This window comes from Vanacampus margaritifer, chromosome 2, assembly GCF_051991255.1.
Source record: "Vanacampus margaritifer isolate UIUO_Vmar chromosome 2, RoL_Vmar_1.0, whole genome shotgun sequence".
NCBI classification, from domain to species: Eukaryota; Metazoa; Chordata; class Actinopteri; order Syngnathiformes; family Syngnathidae; genus Vanacampus; species Vanacampus margaritifer.
The window spans coordinates 6,138,265-6,161,916 of NC_135433.1; the positions used below are offsets into that span (position 1 = coordinate 6,138,265).

Here is a 23,652-nt window from a genome sequence, read left to right on the forward strand (position 1 = left end):
TGCTCAGGCAACGACCAATCAGAGCTCACCTGTTTTTTTGAAGCTGCGTTGTGATTGGTTGTGGCAAAATGGCCACACCCTGAAATGGATAAAAATGGTTGGATTTTGCTCCTTAACTCATATTTCACTAACTTTATTGTCCAAACAAAAAATGCAGGGTTGACTTCCTGTTTAAACTAATTATTCATGCAATAGTTAACTCATTTTATATATATTTTAGTCAAAACATTGGCTGGACAGTTAACTAATTTACTGCCATAAATTCATTTAAAAAAAAAGATTATTAAAAATGAAAGGCAAGAGGTGATTAAATTTTTTAATTGTAATTAATCGCATGACTTCACTAGTTAACTCGCGATTAATCACAAATTTCATATCTGTTCTAAATGTACAATAAATAAAAATTCTACGTTTTCATATTGTTGTTAAAAGTGGAAAAAATGTTAAACTAATATGAATAGTTAAAATGAATTTTTGACGTTTATAGCCATCAATGACAGTGAATGGATAAAAAAAAGAAAAGAAAAGATCATTAAAAATGCAGGGCATCAGGCAATTAAAGTTTTTAATCGTAATTAATCGCTTGACTTCACTAGTTAACTCGCAATTAATCACAAATTTCATATCTGTTCTAAATGTACAATAAAAAAAATTCTAGGTTTTCATACTATTGTTAACAAAAGTGGTAAACTAATAGAAATTGTTAAAATTATTTTTTGACGTTTATAGCCGTCAACGGCAGTGAATGAGTTAATAAAGATTTTTCAAGTGTGACCATTTTAACCACATACGTATTCTTTCCTGCAATGGATTGTGTTTGACTTTCGAGGTTCCTCTCAACCGCTACATATATTATGACTTATATTGTCGTCAGCCTTTGATCAGGTATTAAAGCGATGCTTTGTGAACTCTAGGTGATTCCAAAGATGACAGCGGGCATCGCCTCAGAAGTCGATCACATACTGGGGAATCGTCCACACAGCAAAAAAGACTACCACCATTAGAATGACACCAACAGTCTCGGAAAACTGTCCCTGGAAAAAGTGTATCTAAGATCACACATACAGCCATGGCACAACCAGCGCCCACTTTGCTTGTGTGACCTTGTGTGTGATTGTGAAAGTTGTTCTGCTTGGCTCGTCAGCCACGTGTCATTATCATAAAATGGTAAAAAGAATGCATGCTTACAATCACGGCAGCGAGCGGATACGACAGCGAGAAGATCCGATGAGGTCATTTCTGAAATGGAATCATCCTTCTTTTCCCGAGTCATGTGCAGAATAGCGCAATGTATTCTGTACGAGGTGAGGAAAATCAAGCAACGTCATTGCCGTGCAGTGAATAACTTCCAAGTTAAGTTGCATCTATTTTTTTAAGATAGACACAATTTTTGCCTCACTGGATGTTTGTGAGGTCATGGCAACATAATGTAAACGGTGTCATTGGGCCTGGTCTCAGCAGACGTCAACGTGATAAATTGTTCCCGTTTAGGATGAAATCAGCTAATATGTTTTCCAAAACAACTGTTCTGTACTGATTGTAACGTGTTTTACTTGATGAGCAGTTTTAAGCATCCTCCGTAAATGTTGTTGACCTTCATCTCTTTTGAGTTCAAATGCTGTGGTTAAACATTGTCAGGGTTGGTGAGTGAATCTGTAAGGGGAGCTTTTAAAACAATAAAGCCATATAGGCCTAGCTAATGAAAACACACATTATCATGCTGGGCTTCTATACCACTTTCTTCCAGAAGCCATTTTATTAAATGGGCCTTTATTTTTGCTCTCTCTGTTCATGTGTATTTTCAGCGTGGTTCATCAGAGTTGTACATAGAAATAAAGAGATTATAACTAACTTGTGCCATGTTTTTTTTTTATAGGAAACAAAACAAAAACAGTAGACTACATTGTTTTCTTTGTGTTATGAAAGCGTGTAAACTAAGCGTAGTAAACAATGAGCAAATGTGTCAATTGAAAGATGCTGATGTAGAAACGGTATCAGTTTTTTCAATAAATGACATGTAAATATTTAGACTTGGCAACACAGTGAACACATGTTTTGCAGTTCATAGGTTTGTGGTTCAAATCGTTGAAAGGCCTTCCTGTGTGGTGTTTCTGCAACACACGTTATGTTAATTGAAGACTCTTATCATGTTTGAATTTGAGTGTCAATGATTGATTGTCAACTTTACATGTGCCCTGTAACTGGCTGGTGGCCAGTCCAGAGTGTACAACGGCTCTCCTGGATATACTCCATTACCCCAGTGAGGGTACCGGTAAGTGACAGAGAAAATTGTGGCAATAAGAATGAAAACTCCTGTATGACATTGCCAATATTTTGATGTCACCAACTAATTGTATGTTATTAAAGAGGTATATTTTTATAAAGATAAATATGCTATTTATTTGCTTGTATTGTTAACTTAGTTATTATTCTTATTGTGTTTTTTGAATTATTATTTATGTACAGCACGATTTTTTTCAGCAACTTTTGTATTTTTTTTTTTTAAAGCTAATGCAATAAAGTTGAATTGAGTTGATTGGGCAGCGGCGCTGTCACCGTGGATAAAAAGGCAGGTCTTCCTCTTTGTTTATCCAATAAGCGTTTCCGCTTTCGAACCGTGACATTTGATTGGTTCCAAGGCACTTCCGTATATATCATCCGTTCAGCTGGTGCTTGAAGCCCGCGATTTACGAAAGTTTTTAAAATGGTTCGTGAGCTAAACACGATGTATTGATTCCAAACTCTCTCCTGCTCATGGCGTCGGCGTCTTAAAAACGACGGTGGTTGCCGGTTCGACTCTGTATTGAGGTCGAGGAAACGTTTGTAGCGCGATTAGTAGACAGTATGCTAACGTGGCTAAGCTAATAACACAAGGGAGTTCGCGTTACCTTGTCGACTGTCGTCAACGAATCACGGCATTCATTGTATGCTTCAAAGGCACCTGATTTGATTTGAGGTGAGTCTTACTTCAAACGCAAACATTTTATTCAATATTTTTACAGTGTTTCATCCTAACGCATTTTCAAGCCTGTAATTTAATTTTCGTGGGTTAGTGATTACAGCTGAAGAACCTACAACAACAACAATGTCGCTCGCCACCGAGTCTCGTTTTGAAGCCACACGGCACTTCGTTGAGAAAGGAGATTCTATTTGCGTGGTGCCTGATCTCTCCTACGACCTACTGGAGGACGAGTTCGACTTGAACAAGTCCTACCCCTGCGCCCAAAGATCACTACAGAAAAGGAATATGTTGGAATTGCAACGACGTTACTATTATGGGTCATCTCCAGGTGAGAGATGGCCACACAAGGGGTGGAACCAATTTCCTTATATAGACTGTTTTGTTATTTATTGATTAATCGGACACGGGGGCGGTCAGCAAATCCTTCTTTGCTGGCTTAAACACCATCAGAACAGCTGATTTATATTTACAACCAAATTTCTAGTACTCATTCTATAAAAAAAATCCATTGATTCATTCCCAACATTTTCCATTTTGTGATGTTTGTGCTTCAGTAGCAGCAACAAAGCCCCAATCATCCTGCGCACAGCCTGATTTGGACACATCTACTGACGCTCTACCACGCCCTCCCACAATGTCCGAGACGGAAGACAAGCTTTATAGTCGTCTAATTTCAACATCTTCTGAGCTGCCTGTTCCGCTATTGGCACTCAATCCAAACCAAGTGCTCCTGACAGTCGATCACCAAAGCAGAGAGGTACAGTTTTCTAGAGTTTAGGACAGTGATTCCCAAACTCTGTTGCAGCACTTTAGTGAGAAGAGGATGACTTTATTGATCCCACAGCAAGGAATTTTAGGGATTATAGGAGAATCTAATCTAAAGAAAAGGAGAACAGGCATTATCAATTAAATCCAATGTAAAATATGTGCCATGGCTCGTGTTTTAGAATGTTTTTCATTAATTAAAAAAAATAATAATCTGCACCTGTCAGTTTTTAAGTTATTATTATTATTATTTTTAAAGATTTTATCAGCCAACGATCAGGCCTGCAAACTGTTTGCGTGCACCCCGGATGAGTTGAAAGGAAGAAACTTGATGTGCATTTTGAAGAAAACCACTCAAGTCTTGGAAGAAGCATTGCCTGAGGACTATCTGCTAATGGATGGCAGTGTTGCATCTGTATCTGGGAAAGTGGTATGTTGCCGACCCATTCAGGCACTTTGACCTTTACCTTTACTACTTGTCATTCATGTGGGCTGATGATCATTGGGATAACCGGGATCTGTTTTCCTGGTGAGATGTATATTCTCCAGCCATTGTCTTCCTCTTCTTGTAGGTCGATGTTGTGACAGTGTCTGGTGAGATGCCCATGTTGGTGTGCACCCACAGAGTGTCACAAAATGGAGAACGTCTCCTTGTCAAGATGGAGAATGTTGAGCGGATTTCCGCTTCTCTGACATTTACTCAAGATGTAAGTGAACGACATTATTGTTTTTAAAATATGTCTACTACTGCAATATATATCTACTGTTGTTATAATGTTGTTCAATGACACACACCAGCAAGCACCTATCATAGTTGGATTCATCTACATAATTTGGTACAGCAATTTAATAGCAAAATTCAAATAAAAATAAATAAATAATGACATATTATAATTATTAGCATTCTTTCAAGTTAATAGAAAATTATAAATCAAGCGCTAGGATACATTTCTTCAGCAAGCCTCCTTCAACTGACTACTCATACCGGTGAGTGACCAGAGTAAGCAAAACTGGCTAGCACTAATGCAACTATGTGAGGAAAGGAAGAAACATAGCTTGTGCAACTAATTACGCTGAAATTGCAGACCCTCCGAGTAGGGGTTTGCCAAAAAATCGATTCTCATAAGAATCACAATTCAAAATCGATTTGAAATGTCCCAAAATCGATTTTATTAAAAAAATATATATATATACTGTCTTCCCTTTGTTTGTGTGTGCCTTTTTATTGGGAGCGCTGTTCATGTTGTACCCGATTTGGCCACTTAGGGGCAGTGTGGTTCCACGCGGTCTGATACACTGTTAAGTTGTAGCCACATTAGTGAGAAGAAGGAAAAAGTTGTTTTTTTGCAGCGTGGAGCCGTTCTTTTGAGTGATAAAAGTGCCGCGAGTAGAGCACTAATTGGCATTAGCAAGTCAGACTGGAGTAGATCGTTACGATTCCTTGAACATCTATAAATTGAAGCAAAAATCACTGTCAATCAAATCATTTTGAATCAAAAATCGTTCTCAATCGAAAATCGATTCTGAATTGAATTGCACACCCATAAATCAGAATCGAATCAAATCGTGAGACATTCAAAGATTCCTACCCCTACCGCCGAGCTCATTTAGGTCCTCCATATGATAAATGGGACTTCATATGTAGCACATTTTAGGGATGCACGATAATATCGGTGTCCGATAATTATCTGCAATTATCGACCAATTTGACGTCATACAGATAATAAAGAAATCCGCCAATTAATAATAGTCGACGGTCCATCTGTTGTGGTTGTGGCTCAAGTTGTGAGCAACCCCTCAACCCCTCCCCTCCCCTATGCCGTGTCGCATATTTGTGACGTCATAATGCGCGCAACCTCGTGTTCACAGAAGTGAACCTCGCAGTTTTTTTGTTGCATTTTTAAAACACGACTGTTTTGTTTTTGTAAACTCAAAATGAGTTCATGTTTGTCTTTGAAGCAGAGATATCAATAAAATTCAGCTTCATGATGCTTTACACAATGTTTCCATGTACAGTATTTCTACATGTTAGACTCGAAAGTATATTTGCATTCAATGCAATTTTGCACACAATTATCGTCTACAGAGATGTAAATAGCATAATCGACAAGACCTCGACTTAAGTGCTTCAAAAAAAGCTCCTCAAGTCGCATCAAACATGTTAATACATCTTCAAAGATGACATAGCTACTTTTTTTTTTTGCATATGTCCATATATGTTTTAATTGCCAGTATGTAATGTCTGTCATTCTTTCCATGGTGACAACGTTCTCCACTTTCTCTCCATTTTCATGATGCTGTGACTCCACCGATTGGAAAATTGCTTTTGGTTTTACCCTCCTTCAGGGCAGAATTCTTACCTGTGACTCTGCATTTGCTCATCTCCATGGATACCACCATCCCGAGGACTTAAAAAGACTTTCTGTTATGGAGCTAATCCCCTCCTTACAAATCCCGCTGCACTGTCAAGCATTGCCCAAAGTAAGCACACTTTACTTTTAACACCGTACCTCTCAGGAAAAAGCAAAGCCGCGTCTCACAGTATCTCTTCATGCTCCCGTTTTGGATATGATGTCAGATTTTTTTTTTGCTTTCTTGCTCCCCCCCATAGATGCTGAGGGTTCAGAGAGTGTGTGGTCAAAGTAGAGAAGGCGCATCAGTGCCACTGTGTGTTAAGCTTCAGGGGGCGGTGCAGTGCGCAAGACCTCCGCAGCGACACAGTGGCGTGAGCCTCGCATGCTCGACAGAGAGTCTTGGCAGAGAAGATGGTCAGCAATCGGGTACGTTTGTCACATTCATGTTTTATTAACAGTACGGTGAAACAGCAAGACACAATTATTTAACCCTGGAGAAGCCAAGAACCCTTTTCTTCTTTGGAAAATTATGAATTATACATTAAATGACTGCTATAAGTTCACTGAACACCAAAATATGTTTTTTCAATTTTAACCCTTTTTTTTTTAAACTAGCTCAGAGTTGCTAATTTATCAAAATATATATATAAAACATACTCCTAGGCATTCTGCAACAGATTAACAAAAAAAACACAATTTTACCATCTGATGGTTTGCTGAGAAGATGGTTTTGTTTGGATTGATTTCCAGCTCAACAAAACAGCACGTTGCCAGCCATCTTGTCACCACCACTCTGGCTCGTGTAAGTGCAATATTCATCCACTAGATGGCCCCATGCAGGGGTCAGAAGTGGCACTCTGGACTTTTGAAGTTGAATTTGTAAAAAAAAAAAAAAAGTTTTTGTTATTTGAGTAGCAGAATTTATAGGGGCCAAATTTGACCCCGTGGGTTCTCCAGGGTTATTAATATTATATCATAAACTGACTGTTTGCGTTTGGTGCTGCTTAAGCATTTGAGCACATTCCAGCAAGTTGGTCAGTCAGATTTCACCTATTAACCAACTTTAAATACTAATTATGCTCAATATTTGAATTGGTGTGGATAAAAATAAAAATAAAGTAGTTAAAAGCAATGAAATTATTATTATTTTTTAATCTTGGTTCATGCAATATTCAGAATAAATCGATATTGGCCACTCCAAAAAGATTTGACTCGTCATACCCGACCAAGATTTAATGGATTGTTCTTTTCTTTTCTTTTTTTGCACAGGCATAAAGGGAGACAGCAGGGTCCTCTCCCCCAACCCCACACTGGAGTACAACGGAACCATCTGGGCGTTTGCCCCCATGAGCGGCCTCCTCCTTTTGCAAGCTGACGGCTCAATCTGCAGCATCCACAATCAACAGGCTATCAGTCTGTTTGGCTATCGCAAGAACGAGCTGCTGGGAAAGGTTAGCCAATGAGAGCAGCTGCGAAAAGGCAAAGGGCGTCTTTTGTCAAGCCTTGTATGTCACTGCTGCTCTCTGTCGTCAACAGTGTGTCACTTTCCTCATGCCCGGTTTCTATGGCTGGATGTCCCATTCGGTCAGGAAGATCAGTCCCTTCCCAGAGTCTCAAACAGAGGCTGTCCAAAGTACAGTGAAATCTGGTGAGCATTTAAAGCACGTGTTTTACCATATTGGAAATTCACGTGTGTTTAAACGGCGCTGGGCAAAATGGCCCACGTATTGCCCACCCTGCATTTACCAAAATTTAAAAAAATAATAATTTTTAAACAATTTTTCCCAAAAAATTATCAAAATGTATTTATTATTTGTGGTTCATTTTGTATTAATTTGATATAAAATAACTGTTTCATTAATTTATTGTAAATCATGAAAAATTGTGCTACCTGCCCTGTATAACACCTGTATAAGAATTTTCATTAATTTTATCACATAATTGATTAATATCTATAATATTAAATACTATTGGATCCATCAATAAAAATATCTATACGGTGGATTTTTTTTAATGAATAGGTTAATTTAGAAAACATGTAATAGTAAAATATTACACACATAATTTTCATACATAAAAATACAAATTAAAATTATTTATGAAATTATTTTTGTAATTTACTAAACTGTAAATATTAAAATTTTAATTTTACTATATAGTAGGGCTGGGCGATATGGCCCAAAAATTAAATCTCTATTTTCAGTCATTCAGGACGATTTCGATTTTAATCTAATAAACACAACAAAAAATGATTTAAAGGTTTTATTTATTCAAAAATAATTCCTAGGCAAAATGTTCCGAAAACAATAATATATACTGATTCTAAAACAGTTTTAACATAAACTTAACATTCGAAGGGTGTATTCAGACCAGAAAAATCCTTTAGAACGCTTGTTTGGTCCGGACCAAAAGCGGACTTTATTTTTTTCGTTTAGTGCGGTTGATATTCATGCTGTGCTTTTTGCAAGTGGACTATATTGCGTAATCATGTCGACCGCGCGACGATCTGTGCCCCCATTGGACAAAAATGGCTGAACGCATAACCAAACCCGGAAATAAAGGAAAACATGAAATTCCGACGAGTTAATTTTAATTCATTTGAAAAGTAAACTACAAATCGAGTTACTTTTTTTAACTTAATATACAGTAAATTAAAAAAATTGTGTAATAAAAATTGCATACAATATATGGTTTAATTCATGACCTGGCCCATCTGTCCTTTTGTAAAAACATAAAATAATAATCAAATATGGCTTCAACACAAGTTTATCCACTCCTGGATTATAGTATAGCAATCTGATGAAATTTATAATCACCGGGGATGGGCGAGGACCAGTACCGGTATTCGCCCGATACCGGCCTTATTTCAAGGTATCGGGTTCTCGTGAACGATACCAATCATCCTTCACGAGAACCAGCCTACGATACTTTAAGGCTAAGTCTGACATTGAGTCTTCCTTGCCAGTAGTTGGTGCTACACTGCAGCCGTCAGTAGATCACGTGTGCCAAAGGGTCTTTGTTTTCCGAATGATCTGCCATAGTTTAATTGACATTTTATGTATCATAAGTCGTGTTGGTATTGTTGAGAATTCAAGAAGGAATTGCACAAACGCTGGTATCATCTGGACAAAAAGTGGTATCGAGTGTCTCCAAAAAAATCACAGTCCTGCATCTTCAACATGTGTCATTTCTTTACTGGATGTGTTTTACTCGTACTTCTGTTGAGCTCAGTCATGGACCCGTCCTCGCTGGTGGCCGGAGACATGGCCATGGTGCAGGAAGCCTGTCGGGGGAGATCCTCCACAGGGAGAGGCCGAATCTTCACCGGCAACTGTACCAGGCTTGACAAACAAGGAGGCCCTCTGTCCACGCTAACTTCTCCTGCCGTCTCTTCCACACGCGTGTTAAAGTAAGTCATTTGGACATCAGAGCTTTATTTATTTATTTATTTTTTCCTCTTCTTTTTTTTCTCTCTCATGGACATCAGAGTTTTATATTTACAGTCCGCAAGTGTTTTCATACCTACCGTATGACTTTAATTCTGATGTCACACTGACGTAACTACTTATTTAGATTATGTTAGTAATAGGCAATGGTGGGTTCTGCGGTTTCGTACACATTTTGATTAGGTCAGCAACTGTGTTTTAAAATGAAGATCACCTGAAAATGAATGACACTGGAAGTTGAAGCATGAAATTTGAGTTCATTGTATCTATTGCGCCATCTGCTGGACATGTATGGTTAGTCGGGAAAAAAGGGGCATGAACTTAGATGTCAAATATTGTAAAGTTTCAGTGCATTACCAACTATTTATTATACAGCTCGAATTTTTATTAATATGACATTTTTATAGAAACATATTTAGTATCGGGTCAACCTTATATAACTGATATGATTTTCTCAATTCAAGATTTAAACTAAAAAGGGGTGGGTTTCGTCAGGAATAGCATCATGTGTAAAAACGGTGTCAACCAATCATATGAGTGACTCAATATGGTGACCCCAAAAGACAACAACAGTGGCGGATGTCGCAATTTACTCGTTTTGACCCCTTTCCACACTAAGTCATCCTAATGATATATAATACACTATAATTAATCTCATCCATTCTCCATTATTTTCTATCACTAGTTACTCTGATTTAAGACCTTCTTTCCACAGTGCCAATGACACCGACGAGCTGTTGGCACAGGCGGCCCAGGTAGCTGCTGCCAGTAGCCACTCAGCGACGGGGGACACCACTGAGGCTCTCCTGAGGACTTTTGCCTGGGTGGACCAGCCAGAGGGAGGCACCGCCGGCGTTCCCTCCACTGAGCAACCAGAAGCCAAACATAAACAACTGCTTCTGGAAAATGACATCATTGCAGGTATGAGCTCAAATAAGAGATTAATTGCAAACAATTTTACTTTTCAAATTGTAATTTTTAGGGAGTCCCACTCAGAATGGACATGCTTTTGGAAGTGGGGGTGTCAAGTCTTCTGACAGACGCCCGTCATGTACCGCCTTGCAAGACTCCAGCTTTGAGGTCATTTCAATGGGGAGCAGGTGAGCAGCTCACATTTGCCACAAATAAAATATGTTTATATTTTTTCTAATTGACCTGCCTCTAGAGTGTTTGCCTACTAAATGTCTTCCCTTTTGGACAAGTAACATCACAACAGAATCCATGTTGAAGAAAAACCTTCAGTATTCCCGTTTTCCAGGTCTTCCTCCGGCTTTTGCGAGAACTTTGCTGGCCACGGCGGTTCCGATCCACGCCAGGCAGAGGTCAGTTGTTACCTGGACCTCAACAGCAACGGCGACCTGGTGACCCGAGCCCTGGCCGACCTGGATCTGAGCAGCGCCGTGCTGATCAGCCTCCCAGGGGGCAACGGCGAAAACCAGCACTCCATGACGTCCTGCGATACGGCCGAGCTCCTGCGCGCACCCTCCCCGATTGACCTTGACCCGGAAGATCGACCCGTCGACGCCAATAAGGAGACGGGGGATGAGAGGGAGACTGAGGAGCAGTTGGAGAACCGGGCCGGGGAGGATCAGTGGCCCGCTCTCTCGTCCGTTCATAAAGAAAGCGGGCAGGAATTCCGCTTGAATGGGGATATTGGTGAGGTTCAGGAAACGTTGGATCTTCCTGCTACGTCCACGCCGAAGAAAAAGAGAATGGCAGAGGGTACGCTGAAGTCTGATGCGCCACAGTTACTGGAGGGACGATTTGAAGGCAGCGCCTACCACAGAGATGGCACAAGAGTTGGTATGTGTTCAATTCACTTCACTTGTGCGAGTTCAAACTCATGTCTCACGGAAGTAGTTCAAGTTCAGAAAAAAATAGAACATTTCTGTGTCAAGTACCACCTCAAACTAAACAACAATGATTGTCTTATAAAGGAGTTTATAAATTAGCGTGATGAAGAAAAACACATTCAAAAACGTTTCCCGGCATATTTGACATTTGAAAAATCTCTATGCCACCAAATAAAAATATTTGATACATATTATAATTACTGTATGCACCGTTTGCATTATTTTCTTCTTTTCTTTTCTGGAGCGCTCAGTATTGTTCATTCGGTAATTTTACCGATGTCATCATCATTGCTCTCTCTTTTTTATTTTTTTTATTTTGTATGTGCGTGTGTGTGTGTGTGTGTGTGTGTGTGTATTCATTAGTTCACCTAAAAGCTATTAAAAAATCCCATACCGTTCACCTAAACCGAACACTTCCAGCCAGAGTCGTGAGGCCGTCAGGAGACCCGAGGAAGGACCAAAGAAAAGAACCGTTTGCATACTAGTGGAAGAGCATTTCATTGTTATACATCACTGGTATGGATAGATGAGCAGATGTAGGTCGGGAAACAAAAAATCATATTATTCTGAGAGTTTTTTTAACCTTAAAGAAGTATAAATGCTTTTCTGTGAAATTTCACTAAGATAAAAAGTCATAAAATACTAACATCCTAACTATCGCCCCGTGCCTAACTACAACACCTCAGCAAATGAAATCATTTTCTCTGCCTATCGTTAGGCTCACGGTTGAATAATCTCTCCAGATGTGCAGTGTGACGTGGTCCGAGCCGACCTTCCTGACGGAAGACGAATGTTCTGCGTGTGGTTGAGCAAGCCCGGCCAGCATCGGACAATGTCGCAAAACGATCGATCCCTGCTCGACAAATCGGCAGCCAGTCTTGGAGAGGTCAGTTGGAATTATATATATATATATATATATATATATATATATATATATATATATATATATATATATATATATATATATATATATATATATATATATATATATATATATATATATATATATATATATATATATATATATATATATATATATATATATATATATATATATATATATTCAGGTGACATTTTTGTTTTGTGGAAAACACTACTTCACTTTTATATTTTTATGCAGGATCGTGAGTGATCGGCGGTAACAATGAATTCACAGAGACTGATATACTGTGCTAGAACAAATGTGCCTTTTCTTCCCTGCAATCAACACACTTCAACACTAAGCAGCAGAATATAATCATCATCATCAGCGCTTACCTTGACACTAGACCAGGGAGCCGACGGTCCAGGTAGAACGAGCTGCTTAGCGGCTGGGCAATCGTACGTATCCCACAGCTGACTCTACCCACACCGTGTGCCGCTCCGTCTTTTATTCGTCAACAAAAAGGGATGAGCGTGAGAAACCGGGCTGGCCAAGCCCTCTCCCAGGCACCCTCGAAAACATGTTTCCGAAGCAGGGAGGACTATAGTATAAACAAGGAAGAGTTCCCAGGTTGATTCCGCCCTTTATTCACAAATTGTTGGGCACCTGGATTCGTACAACAGTTCAGGACAACAACAAATCCTTATATAAGAGGTTACATGAGGACATATCAAACCATGGTTATATTCCCTTCTCACATTCATAGACTTATTTATATATCAGTATGTTTTATTCCTGCACCCCTTCCTCAGAAGATTGGAGAGGCGTGTCTTGGTGAGGCTCTGCGCTCCACTCTGGACCTCGAACAGTCTCGGGCATGTGATGGGCAGTTTGCGGAAGAGTACAAGCCGATTAAAGCTGTCGGCAAAGGAGCCTTCGGGTTTGTCTGGAAGGCGATAAGGCGCTGCGATGGACAGGAAGTAAGATTATTCTCATACAGGATCGGCACTGGCAAGAATATACTCAAGTAGAAAAAGAAAGTAAAAGACTGGTAGAAGTACTAATTCACTCATTTAAGTAAAGATAAAAATAGTTTTTTTTTTTGTTTTGTTACTGTTACTCATGTGAACGACAGATCATTTAACGTACGTATTTGCCTTGCAGACAGTCGTGAAGTTCATCAGCAAGGCGAGGATCGTGAGCGACTGCTGGGTGGACGACCCCATGTTGGGTCGAGTCAGTCAGGAGATCGCCATCCTCACTCGAGTGCAACATCACAATATTGTCAAGGTAACCGTCGCCGCTTCCGAAAAACATCGCCGTGAGGCCTTTTAGCTCCATCCTGTTAGAATTGTTCTGGATTTTTCATTATAGTTAGTTGGTGCTTATTTCGTTTTTGATTTTTTGTTTTTTGGGGCTGGGCAATAAATCGAATGAATTCGATACGTCATCATTTTAAAAATCGAATTGTTGAAAATTTGCTAAATCGTGAAATAGAATTTTGTCTTTTGGATTATTAAAAGATGTTGTTCTTATGTTGTGTTATATTCAAATGTTTTTGTGAGTTGTAATTTTGCACAAGTGGCAGAATGCTGCAAGGGGGCTTTACAAGACATGTTTACAATAGCTACCAACAACTTCGTTGTGGCATTTGAGAAAGAACTATGAATGTTAAATTTGTTAAAACTCATTTAGAATCAGTATACATTCTTGTTATCTGAACGTTTTGCACAGGATTTATTTTTGAATAAGTTAAACCTATAAATAAATGTTTGTTGGGTTTATTAAATTAAAATTGTAATTGTCCTAAATGACTGCAAAAATCGAGATTTCATTTTTGGGCCATATCGCCCAGCCCTATTTTATTAAAAAATAAAAAAATAATAATTTTGTTTTTAGAGTGAGCTTATTAGTTTTGGAAAAAGCTTTTTTTTAAGATTAGTTTTAGTATGAGTTTGAGCTTCTTTTTTTAAATTTTATATATGGAGTGTTGGTGGAGTGCAAGCAGGGTTCCTGCGGGGTCTATAATTCAGAAACTTAAAATTTTAGGCCTTAAATGTATTTTTATTTTTTTTAAACACAAACACACACCCATGTTTTCTTTCATCCCAGGTCTAAAATTTAATTTACCCAAGTCTTAAATTTGATCCGCTCTGGCTGTAGAAAAAAAAAATGCCTGTTGCATTGTTTTTTTCTGCTGTCTGCATGATGGAAAAACATCCAAACGTTGATTTTTATTCATTTATTTTTTGTGAGGAGTTTTGCCATAGTGGAAATTGTTGCGATAAATTGCTAGTGAATAAAGCGAGTTGAAACGCTCTTTTTGCGTTTGGTGTGAATGTAGCATTATAATTCGGCAGCTCAGTGTGTCCACTATCGCGTACCGTACCGTCGCTGTTACGTTATATTGTCCTTGCACTGTCTTGTTTGTTCATTTTCATTACAAAACGACCCAAAATGCCCAAAACGATTCACAATGAGTTAACGCGGCGCACAATGAATTTTATTTTTATTTTTTTTGCGTTTGTCTGCCGCCAGGTGCTGGAGGTGTTTGAGAACGGCAGTTACTTCCAGATGGTGATGGAGAAACACGGAGACGGTTTGGACCTCTTTGAATTCATCGACATGCAGCCGCGACTGGACGAGCCCCTGGCCAGCTACATCTTCCGACAGGTCCGCCGTAGGGGGGCGACGAAACCGGCGGCGCCGCTTCCTAAACGGCCTCGTTGAACAACACATTTTTGCCTTTTTTCTCGGCAGCTGGTCGCGGCCGTCTTCTACCTGAGGACGAAGAACATCCTGCACAGAGACATCAAAGACGAGAACATCGTCATCGACAAGTGTTTCCACATTCGCCTCATCGACTTTGGCTCGGCGGCCATGATGACCCCGGGGAAGCTCTTTTACACGTTTTGCGGCACGCTGGAGTACTGCTCGCCGGAAGTGCTTCAAGGAAATCCGTACGTATTTATAGAAACAAAAACAAACAAAATATATATATATATATATATATATTTATTTATTTTTTTATTTTTTTTATTTTTTTTTACACAACCATATCGGCCAAAGTTGACATTTACGGTGAGAATTATATTTGTCTCAAAAGCACGGTGAGAGCACCGTTTCCACTCCTTTACAACCTTTTACGGGCCATAAACGTCATACAACAATCATAAAGTGATTTAAAACGTTTGCTAGCCTCGAATGAAGTGATGAGCACACGTTTGCTTGTTTGCTTTCCTATGAAATCTATCCGGCGCTGTGGTTAATGTGCGTTTCCCCTTCGCGTAGCTACGAAGGTCCCGAGTTGGAGATGTGGTCCCTGGGGGTTTTGCTCTACACGCTCCTGTTCAGCGAGAACCCCTTCATTGGGGTGGCGGAGATCCTGGAGGCCAAACTCAAGCCTCCTTTTGACCTCTCCTCAGGTACTGCGCTGACGTTTGGTTCCTTTTGGCTTTGTGCGTAGCTCGCATCGATTTTTCCCATTGAAATACATTCACCTACAATAAATTAATAAATAACCTAAAAAAAAATAGTCTTCAAACAATGTTCAGAAACATTCAATTTTTCCACCCCCCAAAAAATTGTGACATCAAAAAAAAAAGGGGGGGGGGGGTCTGTGAATCCTCAGGTTAGGGCTTTGCAAGTAATTGAAATTCAATTACAATTACAATTACAAAATCAGCATAATCGTTAAAAAAAAGATTATTAATACTCATTTTTTAGTTGTATAAATGTAAAAATGTGTAATTTCAAAATAACTAATTTAATATTTTTTAAATGTTTTTATTAAACATATAAACATAAAGAAAACACATTACAAGTTTAAAATATAAGTTGAAGTAAAAAAAAAAAACAAGAATAGGAAGATAGAAAAGTGTGTTCAAATGTTTATTTGTTTCATCCTAAAGGAATTTGCATAATTATAGTGTTTCAAAGAATTTTATTTGTTCTTAATATTTTTTATTTTTTTATGTTTAAACATTTTCTTGTTTTGTACCAAAAAATAGATGATCGTCCTACTTGTGATTTCAATTATTACCCAAAATAATTATGATTCATATTTTCTTCATAATCGAGCAGCCCTACCTCGTGTGCTGAAACCGCAAGTATGTGGGAGTCCTCTCGGTAAAAATAATTAAACATATATATATATATATATATATATAGTTTTAATCTCTCTTCACTTTGGCTGAATTTCAATTAATCTAATCCACTGTTTTTGCTTGATTTTGCTCACTTTCATTAGCATCCGTATAAAAAAAAAAAACTCCCTTTTTTGGCTACAAAGCCTTTATCGACTCCTTAGGACCCATAGTTAGAGATTTTTTTCCCTTGCAAAATACAGAAAATTCTAACTAAAAAATTACTCGCTGCAAGGTAACATGTACTATGATGGCTGGATGATAACGCTCATTTGAAAGTCAGTTTAGCAAAAAAAAAAAAAAAACACAAAAAACAGTTGAACTGAACCACAGCTCATAAAAAAATTAAGAAATTGGGGCCTCGTAAGTCAATGATGTACTTAATTTTAACTGGAATAAAAAAAAAAACCATTTAGAGTAAAACACCACTATTTGAAATTTAAAATAACGCCACCCAAGAGTTGATAATTAGGTATTGATGCCAGCAGATGGCGGCAAAGCACTTCAAACCGAAGAGAGCCCTTTACAAGTGTTTGGCTTGAGAACTACTTTTTTTCCGTTTACCAAGTCTGTCGTATGTATCAGAACTGAACCGTGTGTTGTGTGGGCTGCTGCACCCTGAGCCCACCCGAAGGATGACCCTGGACCAGCTGCTTCTGCGGTCCTGGGTCAGCCAGCCCATTTCGCTGGCCGAGTACACCTGGACGGAGGTGTTCCCTGCAACTCAAAGCAATTGTGAGTGCTCCAGCATGAAAGCATCCCTCTCTCTTTTTTTCACCCAGATTTGTTAGATTTCCTTTTTTTGTGTGTGTTTTTTTTTTTCTCTGGAGAGCTCAGTATTGTTCATTCATCGTGTCATCATCATTACTTTTTTTTTTTTTTTTTTTCATGTGTGAGTGTGTATTCATTAGTTCACCTAAAACCTATTAAAAAATCGCATACCGTTCACCTAAATCGAACACTTCAGAACCCAGCCAGAGCCGTGAGGCCGTCAGGAGACCCGAGGAAGGACCAAAGAAAAGAAAGGAAATTTGTTATATTTCCGATTCTCAGCATTCCTCTTTTTCACAGGCTCCCCGCAGCGCCACGGGTCCTGTCCCCGAAGATATGCAGGACAAGAGTTGTTCCCAGATCAAGGCGATGACACGCTTCCGGATGAGGAGGAGGAAGATGAGGAAGAGCGCTTGTCCATGGTGGCCCTGGAATCGGAGCTCCAGAAGTACCTCAATGAAAACTGAATAAAAGCCCAGACGGCCATCCAATGTTTGTTTTGTCTTGAGCGGTTACTGCAACAGAGGTAATATACATTTTGTGTCCACCTCGTTTTTATTTATTCTTTTAGATCTTTTTTATTATTATTATTATTATTTTTTTTTTTTTTGAAAGTATTTAAATTTTAGCAGTACCTTTTTGAATTATTAAAGCCTTAAAAAGATGAGACCTCAAAGTGAAGGAAGTGTTTTGGATTTGAACACTAAATAAAATATAAACTATATTTATATCTATTTATTTTTAGACATGAATACATATTTTACCATGATTTTAAATATTTGTTTTCCCCTGTAATCAATGAAATGGACTTGTTACAATTTGTGCAAGCGACACGGAACACTCTTTTACCTCAAGTGTTGTTGTTTTTTCACACAAGTCTGTTGTTTGACTTTATTCACATTAAAAACCTTGTGGGGAAATAAACTTCAGTTTCATTTTATTTGTGTCTGCTAAACAACTTGCCACACACAGTATATACTGTACTTTGTTTTTGGGGTGGGGGGGGCATTACAGTGGACAACAAGTCTCTTCTGAAAATATGTTCAATTGTAATGATTATAAAAGCTAGACTCCAGGCCGGAATTAAAATTCAACTTTACTATTAATAAATGTGTGGGCGGGACACGGCGCCTTCCATTATATTTATTTTATTTTTTGTAATTTTTTTTTTGTCCAGGTTAGCTTCCCAGTTAATGGAGGATGGAGAGCAGGCGGGAGGTGTAAATACATTTTTGGGTCTTTATCAGTTCATATTTGCTTACATCGTGATAATTATGAAGGTCAATACAAAAAAAAAGATGCAATGAAATACTCTCGAATTGGTTGTCCTTCATGCAGCTTACCTCTTATTTGTGTCGTCATTTGTACAATTTTTAATATTTTACAAGTTTCAACTATAGTTAAAAATAAATGAGTAAATATGCTTGTTTTATTTTACAAAAAGAAAAGCGAATTTGTCTTCAGTATACAATGCGGAACCTTTCTTACCGCTACCGTTGATGCACGAACACATATTAGAAACGGACAAAGTCAAGAACGTGAAAAAACATGAACGCTCGTTTTGCTGCACGTCAGGTGAGTAAATACAACCAAAACACGAGAAGTTTAACGTTTTTTTTTGGTCTCATTGTTTCATTTGGAATATATTTTTATTTGAAAACCCATATATATTTTAAGACATTGACATCGTTTGAATATAAATCTGCTTGACAGCCCCTAGACCGCTTTAACCTTGCTACCTACCACCCTAGTTAAAAACTAAATTGTCCCTTTTACTTCTCACAGGTCCTGTGGCTTGTGAGAAACGCCACCTCATCCGGATTCACTTCCCTTCAGTCAAGTAGCTGCTTACAACGTCTGTGCCCGCACTTTAGATTCCTGTGCTCTCCCAGCAACAACCCGCTGCCGAGTGCCAACAATGACCCAGCAGCATCCCCGCAGAGGCACACCGATCCACAATTGTCTGTTCCCAGTCTGCTCGACATGGGCTTCACCCGCTCACAGGCTGAGGAAATCTACGATTCGGCGTGCAAAGCCAGAAGTGGAAGTGCCGCCAAACGTTGTTTGTCAACTCTCACGCTTCTGTTCATGTTGGGCCTCAACCCCTCCAGCGTGCTGAAGATCCTGACCAAATGTCCTGAACTTTACATCATCAAGGAATCACTTCTCCAGCAGAGGATAAACAATCTGCGCAAACTTGGTTTAGTCGAAGGTGAGCTCATTTAAAAAATTAAAAAATGAATTAACCCTGGAGAACCCACGGGGTCAAATTTGGCCCCTATAAATTCTGCTACTCAAATAACAAAGACCCTTTTTTTTTTTTTACAAATTTAACTTCAAAAGTCCAGAGTGCCACTTCTGACCCCTGCATGGGGCCATCTAGTGGATGAATATTGCACTTACATGAGCCAGAGTGGTGGTGACAAGATGGCTGGCAACATGCTGTTTTGTTGAGCTGGAAATCACAAACCATCAGATGGTAAAATTGTGTTTTTTTTGTTAATCTATTTCATATCACGTTGCAGAATGCCTAGGAGTATGTTTTATATATATATTTTGATAAATTAGCAACTCTGAGCTAGTTCAAAAAAAGGGTTAAAATTGAAAAAAAAAACATATTTTGGTGTTCAGTGAACTTATAGCAGTCATTTAATGTATAATTCATAATTTTCCAAAGAAGAAAAGGGTTCTTGGGTTCTCCAGGGTTAATTATTATTTTTTTAATGGTATTAAAACGGTGCCACTCCATCCAGGCAATCTGCAGCGGGTGGCGGTGCACTACCCCGCCATCCTGACTGTGCCGGTGAAGACGGTCAAACACGTGACCCTGTTCCTCAGGGAGAAGTGTCTGTTTACTACGCAGCAGGTCGCCGACATCTTCAGAGACAGTCCGGCCGTTGTGCACGAAGACCGGGCTCAGCTGGAGTACAAATTTCAGGTCAGTATAACGTTAACAGTGGAGCTAGCACGGGCGGTCAAGTCATCCTGCGAGATCTGATTCTTTTGCCAAGACGTTCATTTTATGTTGGGAAAAGGTCATGACATAATAACCCCACAAAAAAGTTTAAATACTAAAATAATAATCTTGTCTCAGTGTGAGATATGGGCTGTTATTAAACTTAAACACCAAGCTGATCCCAAAAAAAAAAATTCAAGTATGACTCCACTTAAAGTAAAAAGTTGTCCTGCGATTACTTGACTTTTTGTTTTTTGACCATCAAATGGTCAAAAACATAAAATCGTATTGTGCAAATTCAGACACTGCCCAACAAAATCACTTCAACTAAAATCTTAAAATGAAAGTAATTCAGGCACAAGAAATGTTCTATTACACTCAAGTTTACAAATTTAACCATGGGCCAATATTTTATTTGGAAAAGAACCATCAAAAAGCCCCAAACGGGTCACAATAAAAAAAACGCCTTCTAGGGTTGTCACGATACTAAAATTTCAAACTCGATATCGATACCCAGGAAAATACTCGATACTCAATACCATTTTGGATACCGCGGAGATAAAAAAGAAAAAGAAAAGAAATACTTTAAAAATGTATAGAAAAACATTTTCACTAACATAACTTCAAATAATCAATTAAATAAATTATTAATAGAAAATGAAAAAAAAAATAAGAATCACTTTTCCACATGCAAATAAATGATAAATAACACAAATAAAAGAATACGTCATGACAACATTTTTGGTTGTCTGTGGTAAAAACACTCACAGAAAAAAATTGAGGTGGTCAACTATACAAGTAATCAGAAATATATTTTGAGGTAGTAAATATACAAAAAAACAATCAGTAAAAATGAAAATCAAATGCTGCATTTGCATTCAGCTACACCTTTAAAAAAAGCTAACATTGAAAATATCTATTAAGGTATACAAGGGTTTAAAAAGTGCACTTTATTCTATGATGGCTGTCTAAGCTTGTCATATTACTGGTCTGAATTGTCTTTGCTGAAGCAGGTACGCATTCACTGAGCATGAAGCTAACCGTGAGCCCGCGGCTAATGGCTAATAACAAACCAACGTTCGCAACTGAGCATAACCGCGGTAGCCGGCTAATGGCTAATAGGAAAAACACAAGGCACCAAGACTGGCTGGTTTGACCGTCCTGTCGCCGCACTGGCCATACTTAAAGCAGCTGTAACGTAGCTGAGCAAGCAAAGTCGCGGTGTGGGCTCCGAACTAGGGGTGGGCCAAAATAAAATCGATTCTCATTTAGTACGATTCATAATCGATTTTAAATGTCTCAAAATCGATTTCATTTAAATTATTTTATAGTGTCTTGCCTTTGTTTGTGTGTGCCTTTATTTGGAGCGCTGTACATGTTGTACCCGGTTTGGCCACTGAGGGGCAGTGTGGTTCCACGCCGTCTAATACACTGTTAAGTTGTAGCCACATTAGAGAGTAGAAGGAAAAAGTTACAATCAAGTTATTCTAATAAAAGTTTGTTTTTTATCATTGTGGAGACGTTTTTTTTTTTGAGTGATGAAAGTGTCGCGAGTAGCGCGCTAATTAGCATTGACGACTCAGACTGGAGTAGATCATTACGATTTCTTGAACATCTATAGAAGGAAGCAAAAATCAGTGTCAATCAAATCATTGTAAAGCAAAAATCGATTCTAAATCGAATCGCAGACCCCAAAAATCGGAATCGAATGGTGAGACATTCAAAGATTCCCACCCCTACTCTGAACCCATGCCTAGTAGGCTACGCTGCCGGGCCGGCGCTGCGGGAGCGCTACCATGTAGCGATAGCATCGATATCATGACAGAGTGTTAACGTATCTGGATACGACGTGTTGGTATTGATTAGGGCTGGGTATAAATTCAGATTTCCTTCAGATTGCATTTTCAATTTTGTTAAGGATTTCATGCAGTATCAATTTTCCTTTTATATGGAAGACATTCTCAGAAGTATCAATGCTGCAAAAAGAAACTTCATCCTCTTACTTGGTGCATTAGTTTGAAAAAAAAAAAAGAATACTTACATTTAAAATTGAATCCAATACAATTACATTAATAATGTATGTTTTATTGAACATGACGTGACCAAAACAATGAATAATAATTGAAATTGTTTACAACCACAGCACGATGTAAATAAAGTGGCAAAAAAATAAAAGGGCACATTTGCATTTGGTGGCCATATTTAAAAGTGTGGATTCATGGTTTTATGAATAGATATTGGGCTATGAAAAGGAATATCGATTCGATATCGATATATATCGATTACATTTTATTTGTTTTTTTCGATATATATCGATTAAAAAAATGATAATTTTTTTATCGATATATATCGATTAAAAAAATAATTTTTTTATCGATATATATCGATTAAAAATAATAGTATTTCTTTATCGATATATATCGATTAAAAAAAATATTTTTTTTATCGATATATATCGATTAAAATTTTTATTTTTTTTTTATCGATATATATCGATTAAATTTTTTATTTTTATTTTTTTAACCACAGCCCTAGTATCGATACTTTTGACAACCCTACCGCCTACGGGTTAAAGTGGGGTTCTTGTAGGCTGAAATGTGGAAATTTTTAGGCGCACACTTTGTCCATAAAGTTGCCTATAAATTTATGAGAAATTGTCTACGTTATCGGACTCGAGGGATGCTTGGTAGAAACCTGTCCCAAAATGCCCGCTCCACATTCTAATTAATTATGCTCGAACTCTAAACTTGATAAATCATGACGTTGTAAAGGCTACTTTTCCGTCCCAGTACGTCTACTTCCGAATGGGCATCAAACAAGCGGAGATGGTGAAGCACAAGTTATTCCGCTCCACGCTGGAAGAGCTGCGCACGCGCCACTGCTTCCTGGAGCGCCGGGGCTTGTACCAAACCCCCGACAAGAAAGGTCAGACGCTCGTCGTCAACCCCAAACTGGACGCCGTCCTCCGCGTGGGCCCGGACGCTTTCCTGGCGCAGGCGGCCAGCGCCTCCGCCGAGGAGTACGACGTCTTTCGGAGACTGCTGGCCAGAGAGTGGAAGGAGGAGGCGCGTCGCTACGGCAACAGCCGAGCGGCGAGTGACGATGACGAGGATGAGGACGAGGACGAGGAAGACGACGAGGAAGACCAGGCGGAAGCCAGAGAAAGCTACAGGAAGAGGAAAAGAAAGTAGTAAGACGTGAACGAGAGCACTATGAAGGATAATCACATCCAAATATTTGCACTGGTGATGATGATGTTCTTGTAAAATTAGCGAAGTTACAAGAATAAAACTTCTTTTAACTCACGTGAGGCGGAAATATTACAAGGATAAAATCATGGAAGCATAAAGTTGTAATATTGTGAGATTTTTTTGGGGGGGCGATTTTTGTTGTCATAAAACTTTATTGAATTTACAAGATAACTAATATGAGAATATTTCTCAGAAAACTTTTTAACAGACTGGTTTTCCCCCCTGCTATTATTACAACTTGAACTTCAAATTAATTTTATGAAAAAAAAAATATTTACTGGGTTAGG

The 23,652-nt window shown here is 38.6% G+C and overlaps 3 protein-coding genes across 6 annotated transcripts in view; all 3 read left to right on the forward strand.

Moving 5' to 3' along the window:
• The window catches only part of kcnab1b (potassium voltage-gated channel subfamily A regulatory beta subunit 1b), a 54,988-nt gene extending 53,152 nt beyond the window's left edge, over positions 1-1,836 (forward strand). For both annotated transcript variants that reach the window (XM_077559064.1, XM_077559065.1), the window contains exon 15: positions 915-1,836. In XM_077559064.1, the coding sequence (XP_077415190.1) occupies positions 915-1,004 (90 nt within the window). In that variant the 3' untranslated portion in view covers positions 1,005-1,836. The remainder of the gene's footprint in view (positions 1-914) is intronic.
• Positions 1,837-2,623: 787 nt separating this feature from the next.
• On the forward strand, positions 2,624-18,082 carry pask (PAS domain containing serine/threonine kinase). Of its 3 annotated transcripts, none has more exons than XM_077555533.1 (21): positions 2,624-2,956; positions 3,054-3,290; positions 3,517-3,719; positions 3,987-4,157; positions 4,300-4,434; positions 6,074-6,208; positions 6,339-6,507; positions 7,351-7,532; positions 7,618-7,729; positions 9,313-9,490; positions 10,243-10,448; positions 10,510-10,627; positions 10,786-11,330; positions 12,124-12,266; positions 13,055-13,222; positions 13,407-13,532; positions 14,781-14,915; positions 15,003-15,202; positions 15,534-15,667; positions 16,973-17,122; positions 17,459-18,082. In XM_077555533.1, exons 2-21 carry the CDS (start codon positions 3,086-3,088, stop codon positions 17,623-17,625), a joined length of 3,582 nt encoding a protein of 1,193 aa, XP_077411659.1. In that variant the 5' UTR covers positions 2,624-2,956; positions 3,054-3,085; the 3' UTR covers positions 17,626-18,082. The 3 variants fall into 3 exon arrangements, with proteins under 3 accessions (XP_077411659.1, XP_077411660.1, XP_077411661.1); XM_077555534.1 differs by having other exon boundaries at positions 13,058-13,222; XM_077555535.1 differs by having other exon boundaries at positions 3,520-3,719.
• Positions 18,083-18,637: 555 nt separating this feature from the next.
• On the forward strand, positions 18,638-23,419 carry mterf4 (mitochondrial transcription termination factor 4). Its single transcript, XM_077558992.1, has 4 exons — positions 18,638-18,733; positions 18,944-19,370; positions 19,912-20,096; positions 22,904-23,419. Exons 1-4 carry the CDS (start codon positions 18,707-18,709, stop codon positions 23,303-23,305), a joined length of 1,041 nt encoding a protein of 346 aa, XP_077415118.1. The 5' UTR covers positions 18,638-18,706; the 3' UTR covers positions 23,306-23,419.
• The last annotated feature ends 233 nt before the right edge of the window (positions 23,420-23,652 follow it).

What these genes read in the sequence shown, in the direction of transcription:
- pask (XM_077555533.1), top strand. Translation starts at nt 3,086, where the DNA reads ATGTCGCTCGCCACCGAGTCTCGTTTTGAAGCCACACGGCACTTCGTT. An exon ending in AGAAGATGGTCAGCAATCGG is followed by an intron (nt 6,508 to 7,350) that starts GTACGTTTGTCA and finishes TTTTTTGCACAG; the next exon opens with GCATAAAGGGAGACAGCAGG. An exon ending in GTCATTTCAATGGGGAGCAG is followed by an intron (nt 10,628 to 10,785) that starts GTGAGCAGCTCA and finishes CCCGTTTTCCAG; the next exon opens with GTCTTCCTCCGGCTTTTGCG.
- mterf4 (XM_077558992.1), top strand. Translation starts at nt 18,707, where the DNA reads ATGAACGCTCGTTTTGCTGCACGTCAG. An exon ending in CTCGTTTTGCTGCACGTCAG is followed by an intron (nt 18,734 to 18,943) that starts GTGAGTAAATAC and finishes TACTTCTCACAG; the next exon opens with GTCCTGTGGCTTGTGAGAAA. An exon ending in AGCTGGAGTACAAATTTCAG is followed by an intron (nt 20,097 to 22,903) that starts GTCAGTATAACG and finishes TTTCCGTCCCAG; the next exon opens with TACGTCTACTTCCGAATGGG.